The sequence below is a fragment of the Heliangelus exortis genome, chromosome 12 (genome assembly GCF_036169615.1).
Source record: "Heliangelus exortis chromosome 12, bHelExo1.hap1, whole genome shotgun sequence".
NCBI classification, from domain to species: domain Eukaryota; kingdom Metazoa; phylum Chordata; class Aves; order Apodiformes; family Trochilidae; genus Heliangelus; species Heliangelus exortis.
In genome coordinates, this window is record NC_092433.1 from 15,322,328 (window position 1) to 15,336,048 (window position 13,721).

The following is a 13,721-nucleotide window of genomic DNA, read 5'->3' on the forward strand; positions in this document are numbered from 1 at the left end:
TAACATCACCGAGGTTCTCTGGGACTGGGACAACTTGTTGTTTAGGCAAACAGCAATTTCCACGCTGGTTTATGCAAAGCTCAGCACCCATTACAGCATCTTCTGCATCCAGACTGAGAGAAAAAAACCCTCTGTGAGGTGTCACGTTAGCACATGCTTAAATTTAAGCACTCTCCTTTTTACTGGGGCTTTTCTCAACTTCAGCAGATCCAAGTGTATACACTGACTGCTTACCAGTCTGCAATGTGCCTAAGATGCTCTATCCCAGATCATAACTGTTTAAAAAAATAAATAAACAAAATTACTATATTTAGCTCCTGGGAAAACCGATACATGTATTTCCAGCATCAACTAATACAACTGGAAAGCTTGCAAAAGGAAACAAAAATAAATGGAAAAGCTACCTTAGAGAGTCCCTAGGTCATCTCTTCTGCAGATAAAAATTGCAGCCTTTGACATGTGCTACAAGCACACGGTGGAAATCTTATAGGGAGAAGATTTAAATTTTAAATTGATTTAAATTTAAATTAAAAAGATTTAAATTTAAATTCGTATTTTAAATTGAAACCTTGGCCTGGCAAACCTCCTCTTTTGCCCTTGCCCTCCCTCTCCTGCAAAGCATCCAGGCAGAGATAACTCTCAGGTTCATGTACTGCCTGGCCCCAAAAGTCATCAGGCTTGAAAGATTTCCATTTACACCCAAGTATTCACAGCTTTTCCCACTCTCCTAAAGAAGTGACCTTCTGTTAAAGAGTAACAGCCACCTGCCCCTGCAAGGAGGGAGCTCAGTGCCACGTTAGTGCCATTAAAATGCCAGAGATTAGTGCCATTAAAATGCCAGAGATCCGTGTGCAGGGTGAAACTGGGCACCTTTCTGAGATAACATTTATAGGTGTGCTCTGGTTTTCCCCTCCCGTGCTCTCAAAATGACTCAGAGGGACCAGACAAAGGTCTAGATGGCATCTGCCCCCAGCATTTGTCAGGACCAGAGAATCCAGCTCTTCCTCCACAGCCACATCACACGACCAGCTTAGAAAGCAACAGAGGTCTCACGAAAAAGCCTTCCCCCCAAACCCAACAAGTTCCTACAGATGATTTACAGGCCAAGTATCGCTGAAACTGGTTCACCACAGGAACACCACAAGAAGTGAATTTTAATGTTTTTACAGGATCAGAGGCTGCCCTCGCATCTCATGACGTGGTAATGGGCATGGGAACTGTTCTCAGCCACAGTGGTGGTGGTTTCATACTCTTCTTTTTTAGCTTTCTAGCAGCTGTGCCAACACATTTTGCCTCTTATGGGGAAATCTATGGCACTGGCTGTTCAGCAGCCTGAGCTGAGTCACAGGATTACTTTCCACTAAAAAGGAGTAGGGGGAAAAAAATAGTCAAGAATAAAAGATTCTGGAGCGCTACTGAAGTAGCATTTGGCAATATGAATGCTGAAGTGCAAGAACACACATACATACACACATATATATATAACTTTTTTTTTTTTTACATACAAATGCATGTCACAGTTACATGTTTGAGGAGCTTCACCCAAGAATTCCAACTATTTTGATAAGTGATAGAGTATTTTCACAAGCTCCTCCTCTTCGTCTGGGTACAGGTTGCTTGTAGATATAAAACTTTCTCCTATAAATAGATATAAAACTTTCTCTTCTGCACATCACTGAGCAGCCAACCCTTGGGCCAGACAGCCCTGGTGTCCCCAGAACCTCATTTTGGCCAGTTCTGTGCCTCCCATAGTCAGAGGCAGTTACTGGGGGGTCAGTTGTCTTGCTCCACGTGTAGTAAACAAAGCTTCCTGTCACACAAAGTATTTACATGGACCATAGTTAAGCTCAGAGAAAAATCCCACCATTTGAAATTAGGTCAAAAATCTCAGCCTGTCTATACATCTTCATTTAAAAACTAAACAAACAAGCAAAAACCGAACAAAAAACAGCAAACCACTTAAAAAAAATATAATAGAAAAAGTAAATGGGGCAATACAGCTATGCTAAATGTATAAAAGTGTGTCAGCTCAGCTCTCCATGTGGAAACAGTCTGATTAATAACAGCAGATGGTAGGTGACAGGGAAGACTCCACAGTGCACACAGACTACAAGAAAGTTGACAAAACACTGTGTGCTGGTGCTAAGCTAGTTTGATATTTGCACATAAAACAAATACACAGAATTTTTGGGGGTTTGGGCAGAAGACAATCTAACAGCAGGGAAAAAAAAAAAAAGGAAGGAAAAAAAAAAAAACCAAAACCAGCAAACAACCATCCCTTCCCAACAAGCAAACAACTTACCACTTTTCTTCACAAGCAACCGAATATGTGATGCTCGGGGCTGCCCCACTGCAAACCCCCCCAGAACCCCGCAGAGGCTCCGGAGGTGCTCAGCAGACAGACTGCTCTGCTCCTCTCAGCCACAGTCGGGGCACATTATGAAGCTATTCTATATTAGTCACTTCATTGTTTAAAGAAAAAGCGCATACCAGGGTAAAGAGAAGGACATGAGTCTTTGTTTTGCATCAGACTAATCCCTTTTTCGCCCTTAGGACAAGGGAGAGAACAAAGCCTGGGCTGGACCAGCGACTGCCAAAGCTCCATCAGGCGCCTTCCCCAAGCCCCGGTGCCAGCTCTGCAAAGGAGGGACTCAACTTGGAGACGACAATGTCCCCAAACCCAGCCAAACCACAGCCTTCTCCTCCCCAGACTCACTGGGGGGGATCAGGCACCCAAGGGCCATGCGGTGCCACGCGTCCCCCCGGCCATCCCCAAGCAACAGCCCAGAGGAGCAGGAGTTATTTTAGGCACCACATTTTAACAGGATATTGGGCAGCAAAGCTGCAACCTATGTTAGATCAGTGTAGGCATTTAGGGTTCCCAGAAAAGGAAGGTGTTGGTCTAGACTGCTCTGTCATCAGCTGGAAGGACAGACAGACAGACACACTGTTGGCTGGTCCTGCAAGATGCACTCAGCTGCCTCTGCTTTTAGAGATGGACTCGGTATCAGTCACAAACCCAGAAGTGAACAGGGAATGTTTTTCCTCAGCCTGTTGCTTCTGGTATCTTTCATGCATCTCCTGTTGCTCATTTGTCTCCCCCTCTCTTCCAGCCAGCCCTGGCTTCCCACAAGGTTCTGGTGAATTGATCCTCTGCAGGTCCAAGCCCCACGATCATCCTCCCCTATCCTCACCACTTCAACTGCAAAGTGGGAGTTTCCCAAGGCACCCTTGGGAAAGAATGAGGACAAGCATGTTCCTTGTTATTTTCAAGAAAAGTCTTTTCTGCAGCCCAGGTCCTCACCTGCCCAGTTCAGCCTGTTTGGGAGGTAACTTTCCCCTCTCTAATGCATCCAAAAAATCTGAGACATCTGTGTCTGTCATCAGCTTGGACTAACACCCACTTACTGCAGGATCTGCACCACTGGAATAAGAAAAGTTGAACATCAAAGTTTTTGTTTTCTGAAAGAACACAATCTCTGCACAACTTTGTTTGTGTTAAGGGAGTGGCTGGATTTTAGGCAGCTTCCCTTTCAAAGGCTTTTTGTTAATAACTAAATGAAAAACCCAGAGCTGAGGTTTTCCCCTTAAAAAACAAGCCACTATGATTAAGGATATGAAGAAAGGAAAGTATGGTCTCTTCCCAACTTAATTGTACTGAGGCACTGACTTCAGGGCTCCAAAATTACAGATGCATAATCCAAGACAATGAACTCTTTAGTCAAGGATTAGCAAACCATGCAAAACTGATTCCTTATTCAAATGCCTTGCAATTGTAAGGGCATCTGTTCCACTTTGCAAGTCATCCCAAAGGCTTTGTTTGTTGTTTTTTTGGTTGTTTTTTTTTTTTTCCTGTTCCATTAAGAAGACAGAGCACTTTGCATTATTTTCACACCGTGTAATAAGTGCTATTGTTTAGTCTAGTAGGGGACAGTCAATGAACACAATAAATATTGTTACATTATTTTTCTTTTAAGTTATGACACAAGCCCTCCCAAAACACAGGAACTGTTCTTAGTCAAAAGCCAAGTTGGCAAAAATGTAACTAAAAACGTCAGGGCTTGGGGAAGAAAAAAAAAATAAATTGTTTCTCCAAGGTCTACCAGGGGTATTTGGGGGGAAAAAAGAAGAAAAAAAAATTACGTAGCTTTAAATATTATTACTGGTACAAAACAGTTTGGGACAAATTATGCCAAAGCCAGGACTGGGGACTATCAGAGAGAGTGGTGCCATCATTCCAGCCCATAGCAGCAAAATAGCTCTGGAAACCATTTAAGATGTCACAGGAGGGAGGATGGATGGAGTGTCTGACCTTTGGAAACTGAAGGGTGGATCTCAACAAAAGTATCCCAGCTACCCTGAGCCACGCTGCTCCTGCAGGGCCAAGAAGGTTGCTGGCCCAGTTATTTGGTCTAGCAGGGAAAAAAAAAAAAAAAACAGAAAAATAAATGAAATTTTGAAAAAAAAAGAATCCAAATCTGCCAGCATACCAGCCCAGTGTAATATCTGCCAAGCTGCTCTGGAAATGGGCAGCCACAGCTCTCTATCAGATCAGCAGAAAACAAACCCTGGCTGATAGCCCAGGCTTAGGTTTGTTTCCCAACATCAGATCCTTGCAGACAACCCCAAATTGAAAATATCAAATGCACTTAACACATGGATCCCTATGGGCTGTGGGCTCCAGAAGGACTCACAGCCCCACCTGGAAAACCACCACGAGAGCTCAACCAAAGCAAACTGCCCGAGACCGAAATATAAAGTGAAAAAAACAAAATATCAAGTGTCGAGAGAGGCAGGGAAAATGATGATAGCAGTGAAAATTATGTTTCTGCAGGAGCTGCTCTTGCAGTCTCAGCAATGCTGTCACTCAGCCCCCAAAAGCTGCTGTTCCTCTGCCCTGTGAGCAGAGCCTCTGGTGACAGAGGAACGGGAGCAGATCAGATCTTCCCGGATGGCGGGGGGGGGGGTGACCCATCCCTGTGCCCTTGGTGCACAAAGGTCACTTCATGCTCAGTTTCTAAAAGACAAAATTCATTTTTTTTCCACAGCTGAGCTAGCAAAGAAGCTGTAGAAACACAGATGAGGAGGATTCCATATTTTGCTGCTCTCCAAAGTTGGGATGCGGAGCTGGAAGGAGCTCAGATGGGATGGAAGGGTTTCAGTACCAGCCCTTTGAGAAGCCCCAGCTGTTTACAGTGAGGACCCCAGCTTTCAGCAAGAGTTTTGCCTCAATTTTTTACATTCCTTCTATAAATTCAGGGCACTTGCTCATATAGAACCAGCACTCCATACTTTTCACCAAGAAATTTAAGTCTCTTGCAGCCCACAAAGATCAAAACCCATATGCCTTGATTTACGAGTTCCAGTCAAAGTTAGAGAAAGCAGAAAAAAAAAACAACCCAAAAACTGAGCACCTGAAATAACTAACAAGTGTAGCTTATGCCTTGATGAAAGAAAGGGAATGTAAATAGAAAACACTTGGTCATTTATGTTTAAAAACCCTCAACAGAGGCTCCAAGGATCCTGTCCCTCACCCACAGCTCAGACCTTGCTGATGTGATAGAAAAAGCCCTTATGGCAGTAGCAGCAGCATCTCAGTTTCCACATCACGTTCAAGCTGAGGGGTGCTGAAACCTAATGAATAAGGGATTAATTAACCCAAATCATCAATTCTGCATAGCCACAGACATGCTACCCAGAAGATTACACTTATAGGTAGCAGTCTTAGGGCAAATGCCTTCCCTGAGTGTGCCTACACTGTCAGAGGAGCAGAGGTATTTCTCAGGCACCAGCTAAAAAGATCCAGAAAAAGTCAGAAGAGATCCATGAACTAAAGAAAAATGACAACTCCAAAGGTGAACCCAATGAGCTATTGATGGTTTGGCTTTCAAACGAGTTAAAAGATCATAAATTTAAAACAAAATACAGGGAAAACATATCTTAAACCTCACAATAGCAGGTCAATATTCTCTTGTGCAGGAGTTTTAACTTGGTCTTAAAAAAATAACTGAAACAACACACAGGATGGTGTTACCATCTTATTTTGCAATGATGTTGAATGACTGCTCATAATTAGACTGCAATTGCTATGTAATTGCTCAGTGATCTAACTGCCCATAAAAAAAAGGAGCCTCGAGTCCCATCTCAATGGGTAGAAAGCCTAACTTTTTGTGGGAAACATAATCCCATTTCATGCCATTAAAATGATCATATTAATTCCTGAAAAAATTTTATAAGAGCCAAAATGTGGCACTTAGGGTCTGACATCCAAGTCTGGGGTGCTGCCACACAGCCCTGGAGAGGACAGATTTGCCACTCACAGGAACAACTTCCAAATCCTGACAAGTACCATGCTGTAAATTCAGGCACAGTAAAGGCAAGGTTTTCCTCCCAGCAGTATTTTTATACCCAGACATACACATGACTACCAAGTGCAGTACAGCTTTAAAGAGAGATTACTGACTTGTAGCAAAATTTATTAGAAGTGATGCAAAAAAAGAGATTCTGCCTTTTTTAATTTTACATTTCAGTAGTGATCAGCCCAGCACAACGCTCAGCCCAGCAGGTCAGTGTTGAGAACACTTCTAAACCTAAAATGCATCAGTGTCTCCCCAAGCTTTCTGATGGCAAATCTTACACTCCACTTCAAATCCACTTAGGTTCTAAGAGAATTTGGGTCATATGGAAAAGACTTACAGAAATTCACTGTGCAAGAAACTGACACTCAGCTCCTCTAAGACTAAAGGAAAAGACTTTTTGGAGCTCATGCATGACACTGAAGAAGTAAACTCCTAAGAACAGTAAGAACTCATGCTCTAAACATCTTTTCCCTTTGCTGGCCCAAAGGAGGCAGCTGCCTGCACATCAAACCCAACCCAAGCTCTGCTACATCTCAGTGCTTGCTTTCCAGCTCTGCAATGCCAGGCACTGACATAACCCACTCAGTGTGGGATGTTCAGTGTCACCCACTGACAAAGTGGCACTCAGCTTCTTACTGTTTGCTAAAAAAAAAAAAAAAAAAAATTTACAGATCCAGCAGCTGCCACAGAAAAAAATGTTCTTAAAAAAAATAAAATCCAAATACCAGCTCATGCAAACCTTGAGGAAGAAGCTGGTTTCATTCAGGTAACTGGTTTCAACATTTCGTGATGGCCTCACATGGCAAATGCCAGCCTGACATTGAAAGGTTGAGTCACTGGACTGTGTTTCAGAATTTATCTTCGGGTCAAGTTAATGTTTGAAAAGAAACAAACGCAGCTGATAGTGCTGGGTAAACAGTGACTGTTTCTGTTGGGGATCATGCCTGCTTCTGTTTGCCCAGTGTAGGGCTAAAAAAAAATCCCCACCCCACAACTCCTTCCCACAATGGGATCATCTCAGCTGTAAAGTTCTGGGAAAATTATTGATCTCAGCATCCCCTGAGTTTCAAAGTGATTGGGCTTTGAGAGCTTGGGATCCTGAGACTCTTTAGGGAAGCAAAGTGTTGAACTCATAACTAGAACTCAACTTAAAAATAAGTGTACAGAGGAGCTTTGAGTTTCCCATTCCCAGCATCTGGCATCATTTGGCAGAGGTCATCTAACCAACAAGCTAAAAAAACTGTAAAAGGCCTCAACCTGAAATCTCTCTAAATGTGCCCATCTCTCACTGAGGGAGAAAGAAGACACAAATACCTTTCCTTAAACAAAATATGGTCTTTTTTTTTTTTTGATAGATAAAACCTTAATTCTTTCCTTGTGAAGAACAGCATGGTAAACTTTTGTTCTTTTATACTGGACTCCATTAGTCAGAAACAAGATGAAACAAGAAAAACCAGTGTGCCTGATTTTATTATTGATTTACCCAAGTGAGCTATATATTGTAAATTTATCCAAATGAACTGCTTTTAAAACCATTAAATGCACTCAAAAAAGTTTTAATATCCACAATACAGCTCAGAAATCACAGTGTTAAGGCAACACCATCTTTGCACAAGAATAGGCTACCATTGCTCCTATAATTCAATCTATACTCTCAGACCACATAATAATAAAAATGCATTAATTAACTTCCCAGGAGTTAATTGCCAATTTCACCAGAATTTAGGCAAAGATGTATGATGGAAACAGTCAGTCCTAAAAGCACTACATGTTAACTGAGGTTTTTTCACACATTTGACAGTTCTAAAGTTACTAAGATACATGGCAGCAGATTCTTTCTCTCTCTCTCTCCCCAAAATCCAGGAAACTATAGTGGTGTATTTTTTTCTCAAACATAATACCAAAATACAGTGCATATGGGAAAAAGAAAAAACAAAACAAAAACCAACCAACCAAACAAAAACTTTGGTAAAGTTCTTTAGTTTTTTTCACTTTTTCTTATGGGAGAAGCAAAGGACTAAAAAATCCCATATAAGCAATGTTAAATCTTATTCCAATTAAGCAAATTCATATAGGTTCCCTCTTGTATTTTGTGGGAACCTGTTCAAACTTATGACTCACAGAAGTAAGAAAAGATATTGCATGTGAACCTGTGAGCTTATAAGCCTTAGTTTAATGTTAAAGCCCATGCACTGCCTGTTCCACCATGTCTCACATCCTAGTCCCTTGTCTTCCACTAAGTGCAAGGTCAGAACAGTTATTTTCTCTGTTCATGCTTGCGGATGACAGACTTATATATAGTAAATTTCCTGTTTTTCCAGCCTTGTAAATGTCATACAGAATAGACAAAGCAATAAAATGTGTATATTTCCAGGCTAATGTTGCCCTAGCACTTCAGCACCAGTCAACTGGGCACGAAGAACTAGAAAGAGGAGGAGACTCATAGTTAAAAATGTGCTTATAATCTCCTCACACTTTTTCACTGACTAATCTAGTGCCACACATCTCCTGTTGAATGATAGTTGCCATCCCCACAATGAAATTTTAATCAACACAGACGTAATGCACTTTAATTAAAACACTCTCCATTTCTATGCTTATGATCCTGATCCACAGGGGAGCTCCCTGCTCCGTGCAGAACAGTGTGCAGATACCAGGGCTATCATTGACAAAAATATTTAATGGGTTTTAAAATAAATATATATATTCCACATTCCTGTTCAATAAAACGTTTTTTAAATAAAAAAATGGGTAGGGAAAAAAAAGGAACCTACAGTTCCACAGTAACCAGGTGCTTGGTTCTCACCTCTTTATTAGTTAAGTCCAAGGTTCAAATGCCTGCCAGGAGTCTTTCTGGAATCTTTTGGAACTTTGGAATCTTTTCATTCCAACTTAAAGGTAACCTCTACCAGCACACTAAAACTCAGCTTTTGGCCCCTTCTTTTGACCATATCCTGGATCTGAGACACAACTGCCATTAAATTTTGTCATTTCTGGTATATTCCCATTACATGTTTCTATTTAGGTTAACCAGTGTTTCCAAAACAAAAGAAAGTTTAATCACCAATGCCTTACTTGGGAAGAGGTTTACCAATCACATTGCAACATCAGAAGCTGTATTTGAACACTTCTGCTAAAACGATCAGTCTAATAAAAAATAAAATAAATACATAAAAAAAAACAAACCCACAAACCACGAAAAACCATCCCCACAACCCTGCCTGATTTCCTCATACTTTTTCTCCACGCTTTTCCCCCCTCCCTTCTCTGGGCAGGGAAACCACCAGGCACCAGTTTCCCTCTCCACTTCCCAGTGAAGGCGAGAAAAATGCAGCGAGGAAAACAAGCATTTGCTTAGAGAAAATGGGCTTTGCTGGGAGTTCGACACTGTCAGCTAGAGTATCTCTACTGACTTTGGAAAATGACTTAACAAGGAGCTCCGGGGCAGTTGGGACCCTGCAGCGGGAGCAGGTGATGGAGGGGGAATTGCAGAGCCCAGCTCCACTCGACACCCATCGCTGAGACCTTCTCCGGAACCCGATGCTTGAAGGATGGCTGGGAAACAGGTGCCTGAAGCCTTCCGGCTCTGTTCATCGGGACCTCAGGTAACCACCCTACCAACCGGCCATGAATTTTGTCCGCAGCGACCAGGCTGGGTTGAACCAAGTACAGAATAAAACCCCTCTCGCACCATCAGCCACAGCAAACCCCCCCAGCATACATATCTAGATGATAAACTTCCCCCTAAGGAATTTCTGGAGTGATAGGAAGAAAACTTCCTTTCTCCACTTGGAGCTGAGCCCGGGCGCTCCTCCATCCCACACACCTCCAGGTGTCCGGCTGCTGTCCTCCTCATCCTGCCCATCCCACCAACCCCCACAGCGGCTGCGGCAACACCATCACTTTCCTGGCACTAAATCCAAGTCCTGCTCTGGAAATTACAAGCCCATTAGCCATGCCTGTTAGCCTAACCTGTTATGCGACTGCTGCGTGCACACGGATGTAAAACGGCTTTATTTATTTGAAAAAAAAAAATTAAAATCTCTCATGGGAGGACTTTTCCTACCCTCTTGCCCCACCAAAGAGAAGAGAGCATGCTGCAAGGCTGGGAGCACGGATGGGGGCAAACCCGAGCTCATGTCCAGCCAGAGAGGGGCACTGCCCTGGCAGGAGGGTCCCAGCTCCCCGCCCCCCCAAAAGGAAGGCAGACGGCAATCACATGCTCGCACTTTCCGAACAAGACTCCAGTCATCATCCCCCAGCAGCTCCAAAAGATGCTCAGCTGCTGGAGCAGGGAATCACTCCCACACTTCCCAAGCTGCGAGGATGTTTTGGCCGGTCCAGGGGTCAGACCCGGACACACGAGCGTGTCCCCGGGCGGGAACCCGGGAGGCTCGGTGATGCCCCTGGGAAAACCTCACGCAATTGCTCGCTGTGCTTAACGCAGGCCGAAAAAAAATGCAAGGAGAGTCCAGGCTGAGACAGGACGATAAGGGGCCTCTGCACAAGTGCACACCTTAAAGGTGCGCACATGAGTGCGCGCAAACCTACTCGCTATGTGCGGCTCCTTCCAGAGTCCTGTACTGCCCCGAAGGGATAGTTTGCCCTTCCCTCCGGTACCGAACTCCCCCCTGGCCATCCAGAACCAGAGGAAGGGCTCCTCGCCTCCCCCATGGGCAGCAAGCAGCGCTCCCCCTCCTCCGCCCCATCCCGGCCCGGCTCGCACCTTGTCGGACGGATTTCACCACGATGGGGTCCTTGCAGCTCCGGATCACTTCCAGCACGTCGTAGAGCGGCAGCCCGGAGACGCGGATGCCCTGCACCTCCAGCAGCAGCTCCCCTTCGCTCAGCGCCGCTTCGCCGTCTCCCACCACCGCGCCCGCGTAAGGGAACTCGCCGTGCTCCGCACCCCCGAGCAAGGAGAAGCCCAGCTGCCCGCCGGGCCCGCGGGTGAGGGAGCACTGCCGTACCCGGCTGGCCCAGTGGTTCTTCTTCTGGACGACGCGCGACATGGTGCTGCGCGGCCCTCCGCGCCCGCGGAGCGCGGTAAGCAGGTGCGCAGGGGGGAGCCGGCCCGCCGCCTCATAGACCGCGCTGCCGCCGCCTCCGCTGGCCCCTCAAGCCATCACCGCCGGCACCGTGCCCCCCAGGGCTCCGCGCCCGCGGAGGGCGCCCGCCCACCTCCCGCCCTCCCCTCCCCCGTGCTATTTAAAAAAAAAAAAAAAAAATAACAATGATTAAAAAAGCAGTGAAAAAATCAAATCCGGCTGTTCCTCGCCTTCCCGCGCTGCTGTTTGGTGTTGCCGCCCCTCTCCGCGGGCGCTGCGCGGGGCGCGGAGGCGGTGCCTTTAAGGCGATACAAAGCCCCGTTTGTTTTGTTACACTTCGCTCCGTCCCGCTCCGCCGCGCTCCGCTCCGCGCCGCCGGCGCAGGCGCCCTGGTACGGCCCGCCCCGGCCCGGCCCGGCCCCCGCCCGCTCCCCGCCCCCGGCACGGCTCGGCCCGGCCCCCCCGCACCACACGTGCGAGCCCCGGGCCCCCTCGCCCCCCGTTGGATGGGCCCCGCTCCCACGGATAACTTTTTTCCGAAGGGAAAAGTCGGTGGCTGTGTCTGCGCGGGCCGCGGGGGAACCCTGCGACAGGAAGAATTCATCGCGGAGAAGGGGCTGGGGTCTCCCCGGCACGGGGCTGCGCGGAGATGCTGCAGAAGTTGAGCCCATGAAGATCCTGATGTTTCTTCGGAATTGTTTGCATTCCCGAGAGGGTTTGTAGGATTTTCCAAGTTGCAAACCTCTGGAGTCGCTGCTCACCTGTGCTTTCCAGGGGCTTGTTAGAGGGCGGGATACAAGGAAGTAGAATTCCTAAGGAAAAACTTGCTCGGTTTTGTCAGTGAAACAGCATCAAAGCACTTGCACAAAAGCTGAGTTAAAGTCGTGCTCAGATCCTTGTCTCTCCACTTCTGATTCAGGGTTTGAATTTGTGATCAATGTTAATAATGTTCTCACATTATTTTTTTCCTCTTCAATTATTCAGAAGTTGGACCGACCTACAGCGAGGTCTGTCTGCCTGGGAAAGGAATGTGCATCCATTTGTTTGCCCTTGGCCACAACTCTTCAAAGTTGTTCCCAACTGGCGCAAAACTCCAAAGGGCAGAAGTAAGCGGGCACGTACCAGCTGTCCCCTCCAGGTCATGCTCCACACTTCCAAACCTGAAAGCCAAGCCTCATTTTGAGCAGTCTTATGCATGACCGAACCCCTTCCAGCAAGGAATTCAGTTGTCAGATGTGTGTGTGCCCTATTTTGCTGCTAATCGGGACTGAGAAGTGACAAAGGGAAACAGAGCAGGGTCTCACCGCCCGGTACAGCCCGCAGACTGGTGCTGCTGCCCACGGAGCTCTCTCATCTCACATCTTTCAAGCCACGCGTGCACCGAGATGATCTGGGATGTGGGAGAGCCGGATGGAGCTCAGCCTAAAGAATGTTCTCCAGTGCTGGCTGAGCTATCAGCTCAAAGATCTCAAAAGAGGGGTGACAAGACAGGGATACCTTCCCTGCGCTGGCATCTGCCTCTAGAAGTAGGGACATCCGTCCGCCCCTGCACCCTGCAGCCCCATCGCTCCCTACCCCCAGCTCCACGTGGATGTTTGGTGAAAACCCTGGGGGTACGGGAGCTGCTCGGCCGCTGCAGAAGCCGCGGGTCCCTGGCCCGAGTGGCACCGCCACCTCCAGGCAAGGGAGAAGGAAGAGTTTGTCCAGTGTCATGTAGCACAGCACTGAGTCAGCTCCATCCCCTGTGCCTCAGGCACCTCCGTCCAGTTCCCCAAGGGAAGCAGACCAGATTGCCAGTGCTCACGAAGTTGGAACAAAGCTCCTGAGCCCCTGAACCCCATTCTATTCCCCCAAGGAGTAAGGCAGAGCCTTCCTGGCTGTGAAAGGCAAGTACAGAAGTGGGCTCCAGAAATTCAGATGAACTGCTGTGTCTAGCCCTTGTTTCCTTCCATCTCCCCAAGAGGCCTGTTTCCATTTGGGACTTTAATTTTTAATTTTCATGCTTAAAGCTGTGCTGATCCCCTATGTTTGAGCGGCAGTAACAGCACTGTTTCTGCTTTCTCTGTCTCTGTAAGAATCTACCCAGTTTGTCACTTCTAAGATCATGGCACCTTTTTTACTGTACTTTGCTAAAAACTAAGGTGATCAGGCTAAATCCCCCAGGGAATCATACTCAGGAGGCCCACAGACCTGGAGAAGCAGCAGCATAGCTGGCAGGGAAGGGTGTATCTCTCATCTGCATGCCAGCTGATAGTTGTGTCACACGTGTGAGCTCACAGCATGAGGAGGCTGCTGTTCACAGCTGAGAGCTGGG

The 13,721-nt window shown here is 46.4% G+C and overlaps 1 protein-coding gene across 15 annotated transcripts in view; it reads right to left on the reverse strand.

Annotated features, from left to right (window-relative positions):
- MAGI1 (membrane associated guanylate kinase, WW and PDZ domain containing 1) overlaps positions 1 to 11,531 on the reverse strand; it is a 328,716-nt gene extending 317,185 nt beyond the window's left edge. For 10 of the 15 annotated variants that reach the window (XM_071756237.1, XM_071756230.1, XM_071756227.1 and 7 more), the window contains exon 1: positions 11,086 to 11,504. In XM_071756237.1, the coding sequence (XP_071612338.1) occupies positions 11,086 to 11,371 (286 nt within the window). In that variant the 5' untranslated portion in view covers positions 11,372 to 11,504. Of the gene's footprint in view, positions 1 to 11,085 lie in introns of all 15 variants that reach the window. The other 5 variants (XM_071756239.1, XM_071756238.1, XM_071756236.1 and 2 more) reach the window with 2 other exon arrangements.
- Positions 11,532 to 13,721: the final 2,190 nt, after the last annotated feature.